The sequence below is a fragment of the Benincasa hispida genome, chromosome 2, assembly GCF_009727055.1.
Source record: "Benincasa hispida cultivar B227 chromosome 2, ASM972705v1, whole genome shotgun sequence".
NCBI lineage: Eukaryota > Viridiplantae > Streptophyta > Magnoliopsida > Cucurbitales > Cucurbitaceae > Benincasa > Benincasa hispida.
The window spans coordinates 47,118,249-47,142,223 of NC_052350.1; the positions used below are offsets into that span (position 1 = coordinate 47,118,249).

Consider the following 23,975-nt stretch of genomic DNA (forward strand, 5'->3'; position numbering starts at 1 on the left):
AATAATACAAAAATTCAATATGAGGGAGAATATATTATAAAACAATACATTTTCCTAAATTTAAGGGATATATGCTATATTCGTTAATGAATAAAATAAAACAAATCATTAAATGAAGATATACAATTAATTATGAAATATATTAGAATTATTTTTTTAAAAAAAAAATATCTCCAAATAATTATTACTAACGTTTGAATTACTTTAAATATTTAAGTTGTAAAGTAATACTAATATTTAATAAGAGAGTGTGCATGTTAAAATTGTTCAAAAAAATCCGAAAATTTAGTTATGAAATATAACTAAAGTTTATGACATTTGTAAAATATTGTTTATGAAATAGGTCAATTTTATAAATCTTTCTAAAGCCTTTTTAATAATCTTTTTTAATTTTTTTTCTTCCTCCCCGCTCTTCACCCCAAGGGTGACTTCAGATGGTGTGGTGGCAACCTGTGAAAACGAGGCACCGACATGCATGGAGAGAGAATGAGAGCAGAGAGCTAGAGCACAAGCACGAGAGGAAAAAACGAGAGAGAACGACATCAAAAGGGGAAAATACAAAAAAAAAAAAAAAAAAAAAAATCAGGAAAAAGAAAAGTTTGTTTGCCCAAGCAAAAGATTAGAACTTACTTTTAAAAAGCCAGTCAAATCTCATTTGACAATAAAGTTTAGGTCATCCGTTCACAATTTTCAATCTTGTGGACAATACATCTTTTGACCACAAAAGTGTAAAACCTATGAAAAGTTCAGAAAGCTACACTATTAGACCAACTCATAAAATTATTAACTTAAAATTTTAGATATGTTTCAATTTAGTCATAGTTCTTTCAAAAAAACCAATCATGCTAGTTTACTTTGAGCAAACATTGGTTAGGAAAAATAATGATGACATAATAGTAATAGAATAATCAAAATGACCAATTCTCATAATGATACTAAAAGAAAAATGCTTAAGATATTAAGATATTTTGCTGAAATAACAAATTTCTCTTTGCAAATCAAAAGTGCTCTCAAGGTCAACCTCAGAAGGGTTGAAATCCTTCTCATTCTTGTTAAATTGGTGAAGCCTCAATTGTCCAACTATTAGATTTTCACATTCTAAGACTTTCTTTATCATTTTTTTTTTCAAGTACAACTATGGGATGAAGATCGAACCTTCAACATTAAGGAAAGAAGGTAAGCCAATTACGGTTGAGCTAAGCTCACCTGTATTCGTCTTGAACACAAATAGACATTTCTCCCAAAAGGCTCATACATTATATGGACAACTTTACAAATATCAACCATGAATTTTTTAACTAAATTGAAATCGAATCATGGACGTCTACAATACGAGAGACTGAGTATAAAACAAAAGATTATATTGAGATTAAAAAAAAATGCATTTTTGTACAATTGAACTCGATCGACAGTTAAAGCTTCCAAAACTGCAGCTAGAAACATAAGCATTCCCCAGCTACATTGCTTTCTCTATAGTGCCCAAACTGACTAGCTCTGCTAATTTTTGTTTCCTATTACTTTAGCCCCTCCACCCAAAAAAGGGGAAAAATCATAAAGAAAGAAATTTACATTACAATGCCTATAGTTAAATACAAAATCTACCTATATACATGATTGACAAAAGTACCTGATGTACTACTCTTTGAATACTGAAAAGAATCTATTAGGCACCCTTGCTTTAGCATCTTCTTCCCCATGTAAAATCAGAAAAAGGCGTAAGGCTCGTTCGGGATATTATGTCTAATGTTTTGAGCTCATGTCGGACTTGCAACTGCAGCTGCTTGTATCTACCAAATTGCTGACCCAAAAGGGCTTGCCCCTTTAGAGGCTGAGGATATATATAACATTGCAACCTGAGAAGAATAGACTCGGATTAGTTTCAACCATCTTATGAGAGTAATGATATTGTCATCAGCGGGTAATCATTCATGAAGAATGAGTATATAGTGCATACTTGTAAATGCTGTGCTGTTAAAGCATAAAATATAGTAACCCAAATAATACTTCAGAATAAAAAGTGGCTTGTATTACTAACTAAAGTGGAAAGCAATAAAAAAATTTTAAAAAAAATGAAAAAACAAAAGAAAAGCCTAGGGCGAAGGTGAGGGAGGGGCAATGTTTTAAGCAGAGCTTGAGGCTTGCCTCAAGGCAAGACTTGACTTTTAACCTCAAGACTTACGTTGAACCATAAGAGGCATACTTCTCTCCTATAAGAGGCTTACGCCTTTGTGAAAACACACTGAGGTTTAAAACCTCAACATCTCGTCTAATGGTGAGATAAATAATAGTATTTTCTTCCTTCAAAAATATAAAGGTTAGAGTTGTGAGAATTTGAACTATGACTACTTCAAGTGAAAATTATGGACGTGAATTTCTTCACACTTTTATATGACTATCATCACGTTTAGCAGACCTTGGTCATATCAACTTAGGATTTGTAAAATGTTTTTTTTTATTGAATTTGAGGCTTACATCTTATAATACCTTGAAACTTACACCTCACCACTTCAAGAGGAAAAGTCAAGGCCACCTTTAGCTATGTGCACTGACCATGGCAAGCACCATTGTTGCCATGATCATGCCTTTAGGGTGTAACATGAAGTGTGTCATAAAGTAGAGGTGGGGTGGCACCAGTTTCCTTGAAATATAATCCTTGATTTATAATGTCTAAAAACACCTTAAAACTCATTAGCCCCACGTGTGACAAATCCTCTCAGCAGCCTTTTCCTACCTTAACAGCTAACAGAAGATGTAGTCAGCTCATTTGCCCTGAAGTCTGCTCTCTTGCAACAAGTGTCTTCATCACAAGGGAGCGTTCTTCAACAATTTCCCCTGCTAGGGAACTAAGTAACAGGGTATCCCTTCAAATTTCTTTCCTTTCAGAGGCCAAAGTAACCTCCATAGGGCAAATGAAACGGCACTAACTTATTGAAAACCAGACAAAGTGACCAAGATAGACGAAAGGTGAAGGAATATAGAACTTAGGAAAGAAAAGTTTACCAGGCGATTCTCTCATGATTGATAGGTCAATGAAACCCATGAAGCAGAAAACAGACCGCCAGCCCAAGCTACTCGAAATGTTGGTGGATGCACAAAGGCATCTCGCCTTGTATGATAAAATCAGCTGAAGAGATGATCACATGTGCTATAAAACATCCAAGGTTATAGACGCTTTAGTGAAGACAGAGAGGACAAATGGCGCTTCTTCGCCTGGGTGTATCGTTGTAGGCACAATTGTGTAGCCTTTCGGATCAGGTTCCAGAACCATCTCGCATGATATTTCACGGGAATTGACATAGTCTGTGCCCCCAACAGATTCATGCAGGTAAATATTGTAAGCTGCTCGACGTCCACGGGTTTTCAAGATTCTCATTCCAATGTAGAACATCATTGAATCATGACTTGATTGATAGTTCCTGAAACCAGCAGCGGTCCTCGAGAAGCTCACCCCCTTAAAATGTATAATTCTTTGAGTCAATAATGTCCCGAGAAGTTATTCTCAAATTCAAGTAACGAAGATTTCAATGAAATTATTGTTTCCGTTTCAGAAAGAAAAATCAAGTAAAGAAATACCTGGGTTAAGGTTATGAATACATGTACAGGATATGATGCATCTGGCCCAGAAGCCCTCAATCGAAATTGTGGATTTTGATGCCATGTATCATAATCTTGACAGCCACCAGCACTATAACCTCTCCACTGGCCATGCACGGAATAGCGCATCTCTGGAGGATAGATTCGACAAACATATATTGATCGAAAGTGTATCTGAAAATCTTGCCATGACATCCAGAATATTCCATCTTTTGACTGCAAAACACATACAAAACATAAAAAGCAATTATGCCGTGCTTTAGTTCATTGTCTCATATGATTACAATGTTGAGAATCAGAAATCACACATTTGATTCGTGCTTTAGTTTTTATGATTTCAAGTCTCATACGATTACTATGTTGAGATCACACACTTAGATTTTAACATCCATTTTTCATTGTACGTCCTTTCATCTAACAGCAAACTGGCAGTCAGTGTAAGGACAGACCTGCGGAATATGCTTTAGCTTGTGCTTCATCCTATCAGTCCATTCGGGTGAAGTATCAGCCCAAGGGCCATTCCACTCAACTTCATTGGCCCATGGATTTCGTATCTGAATAAGCTTGTGGCCATCAACCTCTCTTACCTGAAAATTCAGGAAAATGTTGGACATTGTTCATTGTGACATTCTATCAGAAAATTGTACAAACCTATCAGATTCACAGGTAGAAACAACTTACCTGTAGCAACGAATAGGCATGTCCTTGCACAATGCCGCTAGAGGATATGTGCACATCTGAACCTGATGGACTGCCAGCACCAAGTAAAAATCCCTCTTGTTTAAAGCGCAACAATTGAGACCATAGCCTACCACTAGCTAAATCAATCTGGGCCTGGGCGCTCCTCATGTCGATCTCCTCACCAGCACCTCCAGTAAGATCTACAAGTGCATCCTGAACTAGACCGCCCTCCAATGCCTCGTAAGACCCATGTAACTTAGCATATGCCTTCTCCAGTATGGACACCCAGAGCTCATTACCTTTCCTACTCGTAGCAAATGCAGGTTTCCCCGGTGATTCACATGGGATCCAATCATCAACAACCACAGGGACCCACTCACTCTAGAAAGAGAGAATAATATACACTAATCAAAATATTAATCACAATACATCTAAACAGAAATTAGAAAAATGAGCAACGGAGACTTAATTACGAGTTAGAATACGTATTAGTAAACTGATACTGTTATTCAATACAGGAAGATGTACAGATTGGATCAAAAACAATTCTTGAATCCTTTTCTGATTGGTCTTTTATCTTCAACTACAAAGTGGCTGACGATCTCTTCTCTACTATCCTTTATCATCCGTTCAAAGACAAGGCAAAAGTCGGCTCAACACAGTTACAATTACAAGTTTTATTTGGTGCACATGGTTAGAAAGAAATAACATAAAAAAATTTGTAATGTTTTATAGGCAATGTTTTCTTCGTTACAGCTTCTTGGTGCAGGCTCAGTAAAGATTTTAGTAATTATTTGTCCCTTACGAATAATTTGGTGATATGTGTATTCATATCACCAATTAGGAATACAGCTCAAGGTGGGTAGAGAACTCCTCCACAAATAGAAGAACTAAAACACCAAAAGCCTTGCACCAAAATTCTGTCGACCAAGAAACCATGTGTTGAATGCTATAGGCAATCTTCAAAACTCCTATCATCAAAGATTCTAAGATTTTGCTCCTTCGCACATCGCAAGTCAACCATAAAGTAGCTTTTTCTTTTTCCCCTAAAAGTCCCATCAAACCCTCAAATAACCAGTTTTCAACCTTTTTGGGGAAGCAGATTAAGAGCCCAAACTCTGTTTTAAAGAAAGGACCGCCCTTAACCATACAAAGATTGTGAAGCATCAGGTGTCAATGGTTTCTTCCCCTTTTGAGCAAAGACAGAGTAAGAAACTTTCCTCCCCTTTTTGTGGTAATTATTCTTCTCTTTAAAATTTAAGGAGGAGAAGGGTCGCAGACACCTTGCTAAATACCAAATCTAAAGAGCTTAGAAGAGTTACAATTCATCCAAGACATTGAGGACCTTTCCCAATTGGTTTTTTTAAGACTAGATCCTACGCTGAAAACAAACAGAAAGGCTCTTTCTCCCACCACATAGAAGTAACCTAGCAATAAAGATTAGGAACGTGAATAAATTAGAAACAACAGAAGAATTTTACACCAACAATGCTGAAGCCTAGCTTGTATAATAACATATTATTTCATCAACACCGCGCTAATGCATGAGCACCAAATGATAATTGTCAAAAGCTCACCTGAATACAGAAGCGAACTGTATAGATCCCTTCATCATTATAACGTGGAGTAATAATCACTTCACAAATTTTGGAAGCCTCGGTTAACACCGCAACAGCACTTAGGAACCAACAATCACCCAGTCGTCCCTGTTTTATTTTATCACATAGACATGTTACTTGTTAAACATTAAAGTTCAGTAAGATCAGAGCCAAAAATGGAAGATTAAATGCTTGATATTGGTAAATTCAAAAGACAAATATGATCATTCCTTTTGCAAGGACAAACCAAATGGACAAATATTTTAGTGGTTTCTCAGAGACAAACCTGACAAACATCAGATGGATTAGCAGCCTCAGAAAATAAGCAAGGCTGAGATTCTATTCTGGCCTCCTTTATTAACTCCACAGGCCTCATCCACTCGGAAACAACCTACGTGAGAACAAACATTTTATGAAGAAAATATGACACTAATTAAGAGCCTCAATAATCAGATGACCAGTCAGAAAAAGTACCTGTAGTTTAGAAGGTGGATTCTTTGGATCTACATACAAAGACTCATCATTTGGAGGAAACTCCTCATCAGTAAAATGCATTTCTCCTCTTGCAGAAAGGGCTTCTTTAACAGCCAATTCTACTGAAAGCATCCGTTGGTTGATTTCCTCACATGTTTCCATACGAGGCCTTCTAAACTTCCTTGTGAAAGAATCCACATCAACTACTACTCCATCACGCTCCAATCTTCGTTTCCTTCCACTCGAATACTGTCCATCCCAATCCACATCATCCCTATCATACAGATCCACATCTGCAGGATCACTATCCCACTCATCAACCTGAGGAAAACAAATAAGGTATCCATTAGTCAATAGGTTCAACTAGAATGTAGCTTGCCTCTCATATCTTAATAGGGAAACAGAACATACTCTAGATGGTGAATCCGCCCACTCCCAGTTATCTTCTGCGAAATCAATCATATTAAAGTCTGTGGAGCTAATAGCTGCATGGAGAGCAGCAATTTCATCTTCAGTTAAGCTCCTTCCCCAGAGAAACACGTCCATAATGTGCATCTTGGACTCAGCTCCTTCACTATCTGATCTTCCAAATATGTCAACATCTGTGGGGGGTCTAACACCAACCCAAATTTCTGTCCCTTGCTCCCAAATGTTATCGCCCACATTTAATGGCAACCCAGTCTGGTAGCCGTCAAACCCACCATCTAAGTAGCAGGTTGCTTCTCCCAAATCAGCATCAATGGTCATAGTTACAATATGCCACCTGCAAATAAAAGTTAAAATATTAAATAAACTTCTGCTGTACCAAAAGATTATTCTCCAAAACAGCCAGAAGAAGGGGGTTGAAAGCATGAAACTTTTAAGTACAAGGAAAGAGAGAGGAAGGGTTGCTCGGTCCGGTTCGCAAAACAAATAACAAATGCCTTACATCAGCAACACCAAAGAAAGCAATCTCACGCAAAATGAAACAAAGCAGAAGCAAGAGGGAGAAGCTGCTTAGTTTAGTACTCAAAATAATCGACACAGACCTTCCATCAGCAATACTGGTTGCACTTATGCTCCACTCCTTTGTGACAGTAGATTGTCTATCACCTTTAGTAATCAATCTGAGACCAACTTGCCCAGCTTCAATGCCTTGTTCGGAACCAGCCACCAGAAATTCCCAGCAAACCTTCTTTTGATACTCCGTGCCAAACAGACAAACAGGACCAGACTCTGGCTGAATCAATGCAGCAATTGAAACGCTGATTTTTCGACTTTGACATAAACTAGCCTCAATCTGACCACAGTGCTTGCCACATCCTATTGGCTCATCATCAAGAACGCAGACAGCATCATGGATTCCTGTCTGTAGAGTACAATGAAAACGAAGGGTAAATATTACATTATTATTATTTTCCTTTTCCTTTTTTTTCTTTTTTGTTGATTGGAAACCATTCATTTCATTGATATTCTTATCTTGAGGCTTACAAGAAACTAATCCAATGGGCAAAGAGATGATAAACTATAATTACAAAAGGGGAAAGTCTATTTATGCCAAGACAGAGATAGGTCGATGATAGAACAGATAAAAGATACAAGAATTCCTTCCTAACCAAATGGACCACATAAAAGTCCAAATGATGTTTAGCCAAAGAATTCTTTTCCCCTACTTGAAGGGATGCCCAATAAGCAGGATAAGAGGAAATCCCAAATGTCACATGAAATGGTAGTGTGCCAACCAAAAGCCTTCAGAACAAAATCCCAAAAGATTTTAGCCAAGGGTGAAGGGGCACAAGCTGAAAAGGGGGCCTTTGAGTTAGCATCATTTTGCACAAAATACAAAGCATAGAGAGACGTCTAGCCATGGGAATCTTTGTTGAAGCCTAAGAAGCACAAATACAGATAAAAGACACGTATACAACACAATATGGACACGGCGACATGCCATGTTTTAAAAGTTTGACACAATATGGTAAGAACATGTTTATTAAAATATATATCATTTTTATACCAAAAGAAAATTCAAAGTAAATGGGATGACGTATTTCACACTCAAAAGTTATTATTATTGTCATATGTGTGTCTTTTTAGTCTACTCAACAAGTGTTCTATGCATGTCCAATACATTTGTTGCACTAATAAGTGTCCGATACGTGTCCAATAAGTGTGGGAGAGTCGGACACGGATACGCTAGCCAAACGAAAGTGTCCGTGCTTCTTAGATTGAAGCATTACGATTTCAAAGAGGGAACTTGGGTGTCAATTACTAATCATGTGGGTTTGAATAAGTCAAACCTAGGATGGTCATCAAACCACAGAAAAGAGAAGACAGAAATCTTAATAATGCATTCCACAAAAATAGCCAAGGAATTGCAGTGATGCAATGGAATAAGCAAAGCATGAAGCTTTAGCCTGTTAGGCTAGATAGAGGCATTTTATCAAGTTGTGCTCAGAAGGGTCACATCTCATTCTGAAAGCAGCCATTAAAATAACTATTTGATCACTTATTCAGAATATTTTGATTGAAAAATCAACTTGCCAGAGAATTTTGACTTAAAAACATATATTTTGGCTAATCTACAGTAACCCTAAACTCTAAACCCTATCTAGTTCACAAAAACTCAGATTTTGATGCTGATATTTTCGAAGAATCTTATGTAAGATTGATGACATTTTCCAATCAGGAGATATTGCCACGAGAAAATGACTCGTATTAAGGCTTTGTTCAAATTACTCCCTTAGTCAGTTAGTTATTTCTCTTTTCGGATCTAATGTTAATTAAAGTTGTTATCAGCTCTTCTCTGCTTACGAAATATGTCCATCCCTTCTACGTGTATTCACACTTTTGATTCTGATGAAGATTCTGAAATTACTTAGTATAGAGCCTGAAGCATTTTTTGAAGAAAAAGTGTTTTGAGTATCCTTATCTTGTGGACTCCGTTGATGCTTTTGAGGCATTATTTAAGGATGATGTCCAAGATAATTAGACTATCTCGACTATTATCGCCAGTTATACTACGAGCTCTGTTCCTTCAAAAGTTTTCATCTTCAATTAAGGTTTGTGAAATACAATTCAAAGAAATTCACCCTTTATCCCCTCTTGTAAAAATCTAAGGAGTTTTGGCAGTTAGAATTTCAATAAGAGTTGGATTTTTTGTTTCGAACATCAGAGAACGTGGGAGTACTTTAAAAGTGGTTGCTTTATAGAGGGTGCCTAACTTTTTGTTTGTTGTTTTTGGAAGATTTAAGTGATGGCAGTTTAATATCACCTGTTGGGCTCTATTTCGTTTTCCTGTTGGAAGGTATTAGAGTGTTAGGCGAGAGTTTCTTTTCAAGATTCTTGGAGTTGGTTCTTCAATAGCTTCTTTCATCAATTTTTTAGTCCGTGCATCATCGATGAGTTTTCAGTTTGCTCTTTGACATCTTTTGTTTGGTTAGTGGTCGTTTTTTGGGTTTTTTTGTAGCTTTGTAGTAGCCTTTGTTTCTCAGTATTCGAAGGAGGCATCTCGGTCGTAGTTGTTTGTAAGTTTATCTCTATGTGGATGTATTTGTTGTTTGTATTTTTTCTCTCCTTTTGGGAGTTCGTATTCTTTTAAAATTTTATTCCTTTTCACTACATCAATGAGAAGTTGTTTCTTGTTTAAAAAATATCTACAGTAGTTTGAACCCCCCACCACCCAAAAAAGGATTTTAGCTAAGCATAGAATGGTAATATTAAACTGCCCAGCCCAAGAAAAAGGCCATATTCCTTATTTCATCAGAAAGAGTAAAATACTCAACCTGAAGTGCACGGCGAGCTAACTGGGCTACTCGAATCCTACGAGCAATGCTTGACACTCTTTCTCGAGCAAAAGAATCCTCAAGAACAGAATCACCTCCAACGGCACGCACAGCTGCAGCCATGGCAGCAGCTTCTCTACCACCAGCATTTGGAATAGAGGACATTAGAGAAGCTTCTATTTCCTTCCACTTACGCTCTTCTTTCTCCAGTAAAGCCTTTCTTCTTTCTTTACCTCTTCCCTCCTCCTCACGTCTTTGCATTAGGATTTCTTCTTCCATTTCTTTTTCCCTTATATAACTACAATGTATACAAGAAAATTAGAGATCCTCCATATTTCTTAAAGAATAAAAACAAAGTTATTTACCTCTCCTGAATGATTTCAAACTGTCTACGGTCCTCAGGCATCCACTTTTTTATTTTCTTAGCACTCAGGTCTGAAAAGCCTATGCTATCAAGAAAAAGTCTTAAACGAACCTCATCCTACAAAAAATAATCAACCAAATCATTACAGAAGTGCTAAATATAATTGAAACAATTTAAAACTTATCAATAAAACGGCTCTTATTATAATATTTATTAAAATAAGTCAATATTATATATCTGTCAGTTTCCAACTGCCAGACAAGAAGCGTTTCCATCTACCAGTTAACAGAAGTGAAGGTATATTTCATCAATAATATGCAAAAAGCACAGGACATACTTGAACTCGCTCAGCTTTGGCGGTCAAACCAAGCAAAAGCAGTAAATAGCCACCAAATTTGTCCCACATGTATACCCATTCTGTATCAATTGCCTCTTCCAAGGCCAAAATACGAGCATGAGCACACATTTGCCTTCTGTGATCAACATCATTAGTTGTCTCATGAAAAAATGGCCTCCTGTATCTCAGTCTGCAGAAGAATGATCCCGCAACTAACTCCTCGTTTCTCAAGCGATCTCTAAGTTTCATAACATCTGCCCTTGGAAGCACAAAATTTCCTGCTCTATCTCGCATGACGGTAGGATCACCAACTAGAAGAGCTGCAGAACTAGCAGACCTCTGTGGAGCTGAATATGTTCCAGATAAAGCATTTCTAGTCTGGATAGTAAACATGTATTAGTCCTATTAGATGCAGGGACAGCATTTCATAATAGAAATAGATCTAAACTAAAAAAATAAAAGTTGCAGTGGCGAATAAATGAAGGCACCCAGTAAAACATGCACTAGGAGCATGAATGTACATTCTAACAAGTAACCTTTTGGGTGAATAAGAGATTATATGATCCACATATCATAACAGAGCATCAGAAAAAGAATTTGACTACATAAAAGGTCGAGCTGCAGTCAAGAATCCTTATGAATACAGTTAAACAGAAGGTGATGAAAATGCATCTAGTAGTATGTACATCACATAAGGTAATTTTAATATGTATTGTAGTCAAACACACCTTGGTGGCAGACCGAGAAATTGCTTGAATAATAGTTTCCTTGCTGAGAAAGTGAACAGCATCTTGCATCATCTACATATATTTGAAGGCATTGATAATGTATTAAATAGTGAGTACAAATTAAAGACCCAGTTCTTTTACAGAGGCCTTCACAATGGATAGTTCATACCTTGAGAGTTAAACAAGGACGAGAGACAGCAAAACCAAAGGATACAACAAGAGTAATTGCTGATACAGCGGCTCCAGCAAATGGTGGATAAATAAGCAAACTTGCAACAACACCCCAGCCTTCAGTTGCTAATGCTATCCCATAAAGCACAAGAAACGCAGCACTATGAAGAATAAATTAGCAAATATCAGATGGTTTTTCTAATACAGCCCCATACACAATATCATGAAGAAAGTTACAGACATTTGCCAATGAATCAAAAAGAATCAGAGAGCTAAACAAACCTGACATTCTTCCCACAATCTGCGTGAGCATCATAAACATATACAGGAAGAACTCTTGGAGAGTAAACTACAATTGGTGGTGAGAGTAAAACCTGCAAAGTATGGGGGTAAAAAAGGTGATTACAAGTAATAATATTCTACTAGTTAACAACTGACAAAATAAAAAATGATTAGCAAAACACGTTAAAGAAGGTCAAGACCCACAGTTAATGCTCTTCCAGCCAGAAGAAATAAGAATAAGAAATAGCCAACAGAAGCTCCCACAAACGGTTTGCCTGAAGGATGAAAAAGAAAGGCATTATTAGAGTGGAGAATTTTTACTTTGTAACCAAATTCATGACTTTTCATAATCGAAGAGAAATAAACACAAGAACAAAAAATAAGATCGACAATTCCTTATCTCACCTTCAAACCATCCAACGAGGAATGCCGCCAAAGCCAAAAGAAAAGCAAGGAAACAAACAAGAAACATTTGGGTCCTCGTCAAATAAAAGTTGTTTGAAGCCCAATGGTGGACAGAGCCAATTGCTAGTACAATCATAAGAAGCACCAGAAGAAATGCTGCCCCAATCTGTTTATTGGAAATAAGGTGCCATGAGTGAAATGAAGATGGTCGAAGCATACAAAAATAGAGGTATTACAAGTCTTCTCTTACCGTCCAAGGTTTGATTACAACTATAACAGCTGATATAGCACCAAGTAGCAGGAGAAGCCCAATACAAAGAAATGCATAAACACCTCGGGAAAGCCTCCAGCCATCATCTTTCCTGAGAACACATACTCAAATGGTAACAATCATCTCTCTCCTTAATGTTAAAACTAAAGTTGGCCAGTAACGTAACTAGCTGCAAAGTTCAGCCATTCCATCCACACTGATTGTACAAGGTATAGGCTCTCACCATTTATATAGTCCAGAGCAAAGAGAGAGCAAAGCAGGGATGCACACTAGCGGAAGCAAGGCAGCAAGAAAATCTCCACTTGTAGGAACCCCATCATCTCTTGATTTCACAACTTCCAAATATGATGCACCACAAAACATGACAAGAACCACTATAAAAAAAAAAAAAAAAAAAAAACACTATTAAGACCAACTTTAGGCAGACCTATAAAATATAAACCACTAGTTTTAGAACTCAAGGACACAGTTGTTCAACCAATCGAACAGATCCTGTTCAAGTAAGGAGGTCATATAAACCACTAATTCAAAGAAACTAATCCAAAAGGCCAACTATAGAAAACCTGAAGATGTTACCTGTGAATATGGCAACACAAACAGCAGAAGAGAAGGAAAAACGGTATGTTGAGAACCATGAAACTATTGGCAGCACACCAGTGACAACTAAAGAAATTGCAGATGCCATAGCCCAGCCAAGGTACACAGATGTGGCATAGGGCGATGAGAAGCTTTTGTCATCACCAGTCCACCCTTTGTAGCGTAAATCATTAAGAGGCTTGGCAGACACTATAGCACCAAGAGCTATCACAGATCCAGAAAACAGTGACATACAAATCACAAGAACAATCCCCTGTAAAATCATCACGATAGCGAAATTAGATGCAGCATTGAACAGTGATTGAAGAGTTATGAAAAAAAGAAATAAATAAATAATAGAAACAGGGAGATATTGTAAACATAGAAATAACTTGACAAACCCATCAATCTGGGATTGCTTTATGGAGCTGTTCGGCATTTGTTTGGCTTAGAACAGAGACTATTATTCTATGATAGAGGCAGTTTTTCTGCAGCCACCATTTTTTGCAAAGGGTTAAGGCCTTCGATGGCTGGTTTGTCAAATTTCTATGGAACATTTGGCTTGAGAGGAATGGTAGGAATTTTAGAGGTTGGGAAGAGGTTCATCTCTTGCTATGTTCATGTTTCTCTTCTAAGCATCAGTCTCAAAGAATTGTTCTTTCCACTACTAAAATTCCCAATATAATTCTCCATGTAACTCGTGAAATTGAGTAAAGAAAACTGAGATTGCTGAAGACTCAATGTTATCAAAATTGATTCTTCAAGTTAATTATGATTAAACACCTGGAATTATATTATGAATTTTAGTAGCGGAAGAGTTGTAATTAGGATTATAGTAGTGTGCTTGTACTTACCTGAAAAGTTGGTTAGAAAGACTAACCATAAACAAAAGGAGTTAGAAGTTTAGGAGATAGGCAGAATTTTAAGGATTGACCCTCTCTATGGGCTACTCACATCGATGTTTTATAAGGCTATTTGAGGCTTAAACCTTGAGGGTCACCTCGAGGGAAACTCTAACCTATGGCCTTGAGACTTACGCTTCCTTTGAACCACAAGAGGCAACTTTGTAAAAATGCACTGAGGCATCTTTGTAAAAATGCACAGAGGCTCAAAGTCCCTATGATTCATTTAATGATTAAAAGAATTATATTAATTTGCTTTATTCCTCACGATCCCATCTACAAGCTATGCGAGCACCACTAATATTCCATAACACCCAACATTACACCCCCTTTGGAAATTTGAAATACACCTTCCAAGTAGTCAAAACACTTAGCTGTGAACTCCATGCTTCCTTTTATCCTGAATCTCTCTGTGATGTCGTGTGCCCGTAATGTGTCGCTTTTTTCATATAATAAAATGTTTTCTTCTAATTTCTTTTATTACTCTGACAGAAGAACCTACTTCTAGTTCTATTGGAAAATTTGAGAACGATTTGCAACATGGTAAGAATAACAAATCCCACCCATAACAGTAAGATTACAAGAGTCAAGATCAGAAATTACAACTTGAAACCAAAACTTCCATTTTTACAAGGAAGTAAAATGGGAGAAGTTTTTTTTCTTTTTCTTTTGTTTTTTCATAAGAAACAATTTCATTGATGTATGAAATTACAAAAGAAAGGGGGAGAAAGGACCCCGGACCAAAGGAGTTTTAAAATTTTAAAAATTAAAAAGCAGGCATACAAACCTCCTTTGTTCCAAGAGTTCGTTGGTTTCCTGCAGAACCCATGCACTGTACTCGAGGAATCCAAAACTGGTACCCATTCCGGATCCATATAGGAATGGCAAGGGAAAGACAAGCTACCATGAGTGGAACTGTTAAGGACAGCCCTAAAAGGACCGATGACTTGCTGCAAAACAGAGCGTGTACAATCATTAACTAAGGGGAAAAAGTCAATGGATCAAAATAAAACTAAAAAAAGGACGGAAATCAAAAACTTTTGCTACAAAAATTGACATAGTGACGGAAGATGAAAAAAGGCTCCAGGTAAAAAAGTTTTTAAAAAAGGCATGAAAACTGGAAAGGTGTTGGAAACTGTGCAGATGAAATAATAATAAAACAGAGGAACTATAGAACACTCAAAAGAAAGAATTCAATTCTTAGAAAAATGGACATGAACCTCAATGTAAAAGAAGAGTATGAATATCAATATGGAAGTATAAATAAATAAATAAAAAGGTCCAGTTTCCAACTTTCCCAGGCCACTACAGCTGTAGAGCTTTTCCAAAAAGACAAAAAAAAAATACTTGGTGATTGATGATATTGACAAACCTCAAGAAAGAAAGTAAAAGCCCCACAGAAGTGCTGAGTAGCCAAGCGATGAACCCATACTGCAGAAAAAGATCATATTGAGGCATAGACCAAAATAAATAATATCATTAGAAACCTAATGCGTGTGAACCAAATCATAGAACTATACACTCAAGAGAGTATCAGTTAAAAGATCTTTTTTATAAGAAATCGAGCTTTCATTAAAAATAATTAAAGAATGTACAAAGACATCCGGAAAAAATAACTACCCAACAAAAAAGAGTTCAAAAAGCTACAGGAAAATACTCCCATCTTAAAGGATAAGACCTAGCTAATAGTTACAAAAAGCCTTATTCCCCAAGGTCCAAAGTGAGGTATTGATTATTAAACCTAACAACCTCCCAAAACTCTACTGCATCAGTGCCTCTTAAAAGCCTTTTCATTCTTCACAAGTCAAAGCATCAAAGAAGAGCGAAAAAAAATACACCTGCCAGGGAAATGAGATATGGGGAGACAACAAGACAACAAAACCTCCTCCATCCCAGCCCTACAATCTCTGCTCCAACTCCAAGCCAACTAAACTCCCAAAGCGTCCTAAAATCTAGACCATACGCAGAACTGCAACCCCAGGGGACATTGTCAGGATTCTTTGATGCACCTTTGTAAACAGAACACCACTACACCCGCAAAAAGAAGGAAGCATGTTTTTGCATGCAGTATAAGATGTTCACGCTTCCAAGCAAGACCTGCTAGACAAAGAATGTGACTTCCTGGAACCTAAATCTTCCCAAGTGAAGAAAATTAAGAGAGGCGGGAGGAAGAAACGCAATCCTCGTAAGAAAAAAGAGAGAACAAGAAGAAAAGCCCAGGAGAAGAAGGGGACCAAAATGAGATCCCTCCTACCCTAAACAACATAGGAGTTCCTCAAAAACTAAGACCTCCACATTGACATACCAAACTTTCAAGTCCTCAACCAACTGGACTGTGCCTAAAGGGGATGACTATCAAAGCCCAATCTTATGCAAGATTTTTGGACACCTATGGCCAGTAAGATTTGGACAAGACATTTCACTATTCACCCTTCATCATGCTGAGAAAATAATGATGCTCGCCCATATAAACTAAAGGCATATATTTCCAAAGTTGCATAAATGTGAAGGACAGAGTACATCACTTCGTACTTGGCCTAAATTCACCTAGGATTTTTAGGCCAGTATCTATGTTTGCATAACAGATAAAATTCACATAGGTTTGCTCTGTTGTTTAGTTGCATCTTATGAAGCACAGACAATCCATTTTATCCAGTGTTCATGTCAGACACACACACGCTCCAGACATGTGTATTTTTGTTTATTTATTTTTAATTTCAGGCACGTGAGACACGTTTGGGACACTTCCTAGACATTCCGGGAAAAAAATTTAAAGAGAAAATTGTCTAACCTTTTATAATTGATTTGGGGCTTTAAATTTGGGTCCAACATAAAACGTATATTTGAAGCATGAAATACAACTCTAATTTCATTGAATTCTTTGTTTTCAAATTTCTATTTTCAAATTGCCTACCTAACAAGCCCTGCAATATCCACAGTAGAAAATAAAGCTCTATATGCAACCTCCACATTACAAGAAAAGAGCTGTTTCCACCTATAAGAAAAGAAATGCTAGGGGCTACTAAAAATTAATGTAACTACGAAAACAATATTTCATTGATGTAAATCAAAACAATTTTCTTATCTGCATATATTTAATCTCACAATGGAATGCATACCTTCCGTGGTTTTGACGTCATTGACATTTCTTCTGCTTGCAGTGACTGGAGGAAAGCCATAATCGAACAGACCACGGGAGATAGTAGTAAGACAGCAAAGCCAAATTCAAACTGAAAGCACAAGAAAAAGTTTTAGTTTGAAGAAACACAGAGTTTACCTTGACATTTCACAAATTTGATAATTCCAAAATTCAATAATGCCATAGTACTCCATATATGTAAGTAAAAGCTCTATTCACCTGTTGGTGTTTCGCATTTATAATGTCAATGGTTTTTGGACGGAATATGGCTACAATGATTGTTTCAATAATAAAGACAAGACTAAAGATCACCCATGCTCGTTCTGGGGTCCCGGCTACATTGTGTAGTACAAGCCTGGAGAACTGAAGCCACTTTTCAAGCCCGTGAAGTCTCAGTTCTTCAGATAGAGAAATTTGATTAGGAAGCATGTTGTCAACACTGTTTGAATCAATGATAGTAATATCAGTATTATCTCGATGTTCTCTGTCCGCATCCAAACTACTCCTTTGAAGTAATGCAAGGATAGTTGGGTCCAAGCTCTTCTCCTTTAACATCATTGCAAAATTAGGATCCAGTCCTTTATTCTGCAATAAACTAGCCAATTCACGATCCCCTTGTCTAGAGCTTCTCTTCAACATAGATGTAATCCTTGGGTCACTCAACCTTTCCTGCAATGCCAAAGCCAAGTTCAAATCTAATGTCTGTTGGTTTGCGGAAGTTGACGTGCTAGATTCACAGCCTTGACTGTCAAGCCCACTACTAGAACAAACCACCAAGGAACTATTATGATCAAAAATTTTATCCACGAACGACATTGCTACATCAGGCTCTTGGATGATAGAACGACAAGAACTACTCCGCAAAGCCAAACTTGGCCGTCCACTATCCATGCTCTTATCACTGTTAATACCCTCTTGTGAACTACCAGCTCGACATAGGATGCCATTCCAATTATTACCATCAGCTGTACATTGTGTTGCTGGCCCACTCTTGCTAGTAGATTCAACAGCATTACCAAGGTGACCTGCCTCAACACTGCTACTACGTTTCATACTTGAGCCACAACCATCTGATGAGCTTGATGAACTATTTGGTTCTTTCCTGCGAAATCCCTCTCTCAAGCGAATCACAGTGCTTTGCAAGGCATCTCTCCTAGCAGCAAACGGATCTGTTGCTGAAAGATGACGCATCACAGCTGCACCCAATAGTACAGAAGCTACAACTGCATAACTTATACAATGTCCCAAATACCTGATGCAGAAGGAAAAATGAGAACCATGATAACAGTTATCGGATTTAGTAATAAGAAAACCAAATGAAATTGGTAGAAACAAACCAATAATGAACTCCAAAACAAATGAGAAAAACACGAGACATGCCAGCCACAAAAAGTGCTAAAACACCACTTTTTAACAGCTGGAACCCGTACAAGCATGCCCCTACATTCCAATCTACAAAACAAGTACCCAAAAGAATTAAAACATCAGAAAATCCAAGAGTAAATAAGGTTAAATATAGGTGAAGCAGTTGGAACATACCAAGAATGATGACAGCAGCAGAAGTAGTGGCACCAAGCCAGCGTGCCTCCTTAGCCGTAAGGCCATATAAAATAGAGTAGGCAACAAGTACTAAAACCGAACCAACATAAAGAAGCCCAAGATGTGAAGCCCTGAAAATGGAAGATCCAACCCAAAAATGAACAATCACACTATCAGCTGACAAAAATAAATTCTTTGAGAAGGGAAACAAATTTCATTGATAAATGAAGTAACAGGGTCGAGCACCTAAAGGAATATTACATGAAAGTCAGTCAATTAGCAATTAAAGTGGAGGCTACAGTCAGTAAAAAGGATGTTTACATTTACACTGATACAATGCATAAAAAAGAATGGAACCCATAAAATAATCAAAAGAACAAGAAATATCCTTGAAAATGCGACCATTCCTTTCTCCTCAAAGAGACCAAAAAAAGACTCAGTTGAGAGCAAGCCAACCCACAAAAAAAGAGGATATTTTGATAAGGCCAAAGACCATCCAAAAACCTCTAGAATAGTCGTCCAATAATTTGATGCAAAGGAGCAATGGGAGCAAATAAGTGTCCTAGAGACTCAGAATTTGACAAACACATAATACAAATGGAGATGAAAATAAGGGCTTCTTCTCTGTAGACGATCAGTCATGTTTACTGCACCAAGACTAAGCTTCTGTAGGAAAATCTTAATCCAATTTGGATAAGTATCATTCCAAATCTCTAAATAAAGATTGTTCAGAACTAGGTGTAAAAACCTCTCTAAAAGATTTAACTGAGAACTTATTGGAAGGATCTAGCAGCCAAGCCCAATAAACATCGAGGTTCCTTAACCAATCAAGGAAGAAGATGAGAAAGTTTATCCCCATTCACCCACATTGATAGGTTCTTGCTTACCGACAGAATTCAACAGAAATTTGCTTTTACCACATCCAAGAGACTTGAGAGACCCACCTCCAATCACTACCCTATTCTACTATCTATCGGTGTTGACAAATGGGGCCCAATGCCATTCCGCTTTGAGAATATGTGGCTTCAACACAGGGATTCTGATATCACTGTTGATTATTGGTGGAAGAACACCCCTTTGTGTGGTAGACCGGGTCGTGTACTTATTGTTAAGCTCAAAGGTCTCAAAGTTGTTCTCAAGGAATGGAATAAGTCTACTTTTGGTTGTATCAACACACAAAAAAAAACAGCTCATTGCCAAAATCACCTTACTGAACAGCCTTGAGGAATCCAATGAGTGTCTTCCTATGCATAGGGTGCAGAAAAGAAGCCTCAAGTCCCAACTTCTCTCAGTGGTGGCCAAGGAGGAAACCCTTTGGAGACAAAAATACAAGTATTTATGGCTTAGTGAAGGCGATCTGAGTACACGGTAAGCTGAATCCCAAATTGAAGCTGAATTCATAAGCTTCTTTTCTAGACTATACACTAAGAAACCCAATCTCCAGGCATTGCCCCAGTTAGTCTGGCCCTCCTTATCTACTCAACAGTCACAGTAGTTGGAACTTCCCTTTACTGAAAGGGAAATATGGTTTGCGGTCTGCTCTCTTGGTACAAACAAGTCTCTGGGCCCTGATGGCTCTACAATCGAGTTTTATAAAAAGTCTTGGCACATTCTTAAGAGCTGACATATCGAGGGTGTTCCAACACTTTTTCAAGAATGGTATCATCAATGTTATCCTTAATGAGACTTATATTTGCCTTATACCCAAGAGAATTGATTCCCGAAGAGTTGGTGACTACAGACCAATTAGCCTCACAACGGGCGCTACAAAATTTTGGCAAGGGTTCTCCCTTCCATTATTTCTAAGCACCAATTGGCCTTCGTAGAGGTGTCAAATACTTGATGCATCTCTAATTGCCAATGAACTCATTGATGAATGGAGGAGGAAGGATAAACAAGGCATTGTGATCAAGCTCGACATCGAGAAGGCTTTTGATACGGTGGATTGGGCTTTCCTTGACTCCATCCTTCAAGCTAGGGGTTTCGGTAACGGTTGGAGAAAATGGGTCATGGGCTATCTAACTTCTGCAAACTTCTCTATCATCATCAACGCTCGTCCCCAAGGTAAAATTCGTACCACTAGGGGTATCAGGCAAGGAGATCCACTGTCTCCCTTCCTCTTCAACATTATTATTGATACCCTTCATAGACTACTGACTCAAGCTAAAGCGGATAGGAAAATTCAGGGTTTTGGGGTTGGTAAAGATGGCCTTTCCATTAGTCATCTTCAATTCGCCGATGATACTATCCTTTTCTCCACATACAGCCACGACTACATAAAAAATCTACTTGATTTCATCAATGTTTTTTAAGCTTGTTCTAGCCTATCCATCAACCATCACAAGTCTAAAATTTTGGGCATTAACCTCTCCTCGGTTGAGCTTCAAAGTATTGTTGACCTCTATGGTTGTAAGGTTGGTACATGGCCTAATTCCTACCTTGGGCTCCCCTTTAATGGCAAGCCGAGGACCCTTTCTTTTTAGGCTCCAATTGTTGAGAAAATCAAGCGGAGAATCAAAGTGTGGGCTTCATATATTTCTAAAGGTGGTAAGCTAACTTTGATTCAAGCAACCTCTCTACTTGTCACACCCCCACTCAAGTTTACCTCTTATACTTGGAAAGAGATGTGAGGATGGCAGGTACCACCCTTTTGTGGCACTTACTATCCAACTTCCTAATCTCAATCTTAGCCAAAGATAAATAATTTAAAACTTTTATTTTATTACAACATGATAAAGTTCATACAACTTAGTAAATTTACAACTATTTGCTTTTTACCCAGACCCATCAATTGATTAAGAAGTTCATCTAGTGGCAGACCTCGACTTCGAGCAACAACCAGGACTCTTCTGCTACCTGTGAAGGAAAACATAAAAGGAACGAATAAGCTAGAAGCCCAGTGAGTGGTAAACAACTTGCAGGGTCTTTTACAACTCTTAACAACAATCGGAACGACGTTAGTGCATCAACAGATCATAGCGAGGTTACTTCTCAAACCTCAACCTTGTTGTAACCATTCCTGCAGTTCCTACACACAGTAGACAGTTGATCTTTCTATGTCTCACTCCCTATGTGCACATAGATCTACCTCTTATGGCTCAGAACCTAGAGGATCGATGTGTATAGGTTTTGAGCCTCCAAGAGGTAGATCTATGTGCACATAGGGAGTGAAACATTAAAATATCCACTATCTACCGTGTGTGTAGAAACTGCATGAACGGTTACGAACTAGGTCAAAGTTTGAGAAGTAACCTCGCTATGATTTGTTTACGCACTAACGTCATTCCGTTTGTTGTTATGGGTTGTAAGAAACCCTGCAAGTTGTTTACCACTCACTGGACTTCTAGCTCAATCATTTCATTTATGTTTGCCTTCGCATGTAGCAGAAGAGTCAAAGTCAAGGTCTGCCACAAGATGAACTTCTTAATCAATAGACGAGTCTGGGTTAAAAAGCAAATAGTTGTAAATTTACTAAGTTGTATGAACTTTATCATGTTGTAATAAAATAAAGGTTTTTAATTATTTATCTTTGGCTAAGATTGAAATTAGGTTAGGTAGTTGGACAGTAAGTGCCACAAAAGGGTGGTACCTGCCGTCCTCACATCTCCTTCCAGGTATAAGAGGTAAACCTGGGTGGGGGTGTGACACTACCTAGTACCTTTCCCTCTTCAAAATACCTAGCAAAGTGGCCCATATGATTGAAAAACTCTATAGAGATTTTCTTTGGAAAGGGAAAGAGGAGGGGTCCAACCTCCACCTTGTCTGTTAGGATCTTGTTACTCTTCCCCCGAGTGTAACAAAAGGGTGGTACCTGTTGTCCTCACATCTCCTTCCAGGTATAAGAGGTAAACCTAGGTGGGGATGTGACACTACCTACTACATTTCCCTCTTCAAAATATCTAGCAAAGTGGCCCATATGATTGAAAAGCTCTATAGAGATTTTCTTTGGAAATGGAAAGAGGGAGGGTCCAACCTCCACCTTGTCCGTTGGGATCTTGTTACTCTTCCCCAGAGTGTTGGTGGCCTTGGGATCACTAATATAAAGTTGAGAAATGAAAGTCTCCTAGTAAATGGATTTGGAGGTTTAGGGTGGAAAGACATGCTTTGTGGAGAAAGTCATTGTTGCCAAGTTTGGCTCCTCTGTCTGTGATAATAAAGTTGGATCACACACTCTGTGCACTCGGCCCATGAAAAAACTTGTCTTTTTATCAACCTCTGGTGGATCAACATGCTGCTATTCTTAGTAATGGGTGCTCTATCTCATTTTGGCTTGACTTATGGGTGGGCACGCAGCCTCTTCATATAGCCTTCCCTAATCTATTTGCTCTTTCCCTTGCCAAGGAGGCCTCCGTTTTTCACCTTTAGAACACTTTAGAGGGTTGTTAGGATCTCCATCTTTTTAGGCATCTCAATCATTTGGAAATTGCTAAGTGGGCCAATTTGTCTCTTCTATTCACAAACCATCAGCCTCTGCAATCTAATGACAAATGGTATTGGATGCCGGAACAATCTGGAGTTCTCTCCTCCAAATCTTGGATTGCTCTTAGGTACCACAACAATACTAATGCGTTTGTTGGCTACACCGAAGCTATTTGGTCTGATCACTACCCAAAAAAGATCAAATTCTTTTTGCGGGAACTTGCTTACAAAGTGGTCCTTACACATGATAAGCTATAGCATCGTCTCCCAACAAAGATGATCTCTCCCGGTTGGTGCCCTCTTTGTAAGAAGGATAACGAGACTCAAAGCCATCTCTTCATTTTCTACCCATTATCTGCATAGTTTTGGAACCATATTCTTCATGCTTTCAGCTGGTATGTGGTCTTCCCATCAGACATCAATCATTTCCTCTCTCTTATGCTCGACGATGATCCGTTCAAGGGAAAGAAGAGTCTTCTTTGGAAACAGCTCATTAGAGCCTTTTTGTGGTATGTTTGGCTCAAGCGTAAGAGCCACCTCTTCGACGACCGTGCTCAGCTCTATGACTATTTTATGGATCATGTTGTTCATACCGCTATCTCTTGGTGTAAATTGTCAAATTTATTCCATTCTTATAGTTTTGATTCTCTTTTGACCAATTGGAGATGTCTTCTATAACTCCTTTGGTTGGAGCTCCTTTCCCTCTCTCTTTTTGTAATTTCAAAAAAATTATC

General features: G+C 38.0%; 1 protein-coding gene across 2 annotated transcripts in view; it reads right to left on the reverse strand.

Moving 5' to 3' along the window:
* Window positions 1-1,340: 1,340 nt before the first annotated feature.
* Window positions 1,341-23,975, reverse strand: part of LOC120071130 (calpain-type cysteine protease DEK1) — a 31,901-nt gene continuing 9,266 nt past the window's right edge. Inside the window, exons 6-32 of one of the 2 annotated variants that reach the window (XM_039023206.1) lie at window positions 18,823-18,953; window positions 18,621-18,735; window positions 17,503-18,535; window positions 17,264-17,374; window positions 15,517-15,575; window positions 14,932-15,094; window positions 13,243-13,516; window positions 12,890-13,040; window positions 12,646-12,757; window positions 12,396-12,561; window positions 12,195-12,265; window positions 11,991-12,082; window positions 11,707-11,869; window positions 11,538-11,609; window positions 10,810-11,187; window positions 10,474-10,589; window positions 10,109-10,406; window positions 7,376-7,695; window positions 6,759-7,110; window positions 6,348-6,668; window positions 6,160-6,264; window positions 5,853-5,981; window positions 4,276-4,656; window positions 4,044-4,181; window positions 3,574-3,810; window positions 3,001-3,451; window positions 1,341-1,853 (exon numbers count right to left, since the gene is read on the reverse strand). In XM_039023206.1, coding sequence (XP_038879134.1) covers window positions 3,146-3,451; window positions 3,574-3,810; window positions 4,044-4,181; window positions 4,276-4,656; window positions 5,853-5,981; window positions 6,160-6,264; window positions 6,348-6,668; window positions 6,759-7,110; window positions 7,376-7,695; window positions 10,109-10,406; window positions 10,474-10,589; window positions 10,810-11,187; window positions 11,538-11,609; window positions 11,707-11,869; window positions 11,991-12,082; window positions 12,195-12,265; window positions 12,396-12,561; window positions 12,646-12,757; window positions 12,890-13,040; window positions 13,243-13,516; window positions 14,932-15,094; window positions 15,517-15,575; window positions 17,264-17,374; window positions 17,503-18,535; window positions 18,621-18,735; window positions 18,823-18,953 — 5,794 coding nt within the window. In that variant the 3' untranslated portion in view covers window positions 1,341-1,853; window positions 3,001-3,145. Of the gene's footprint in view, window positions 1,854-3,000; window positions 3,452-3,573; window positions 3,811-4,043; window positions 4,182-4,275; window positions 4,657-4,686; window positions 5,703-5,852; window positions 5,982-6,159; window positions 6,265-6,347; window positions 6,669-6,758; window positions 7,111-7,375; window positions 7,696-10,108; window positions 10,407-10,473; window positions 10,590-10,809; window positions 11,188-11,537; window positions 11,610-11,706; window positions 11,870-11,990; window positions 12,083-12,194; window positions 12,266-12,395; window positions 12,562-12,645; window positions 12,758-12,889; window positions 13,041-13,242; window positions 13,517-14,931; window positions 15,095-15,516; window positions 15,576-17,263; window positions 17,375-17,502; window positions 18,536-18,620; window positions 18,736-18,822; window positions 18,954-23,975 lie in introns of those variants that run through there. The other variant, XM_039023207.1, reaches the window with a different exon arrangement.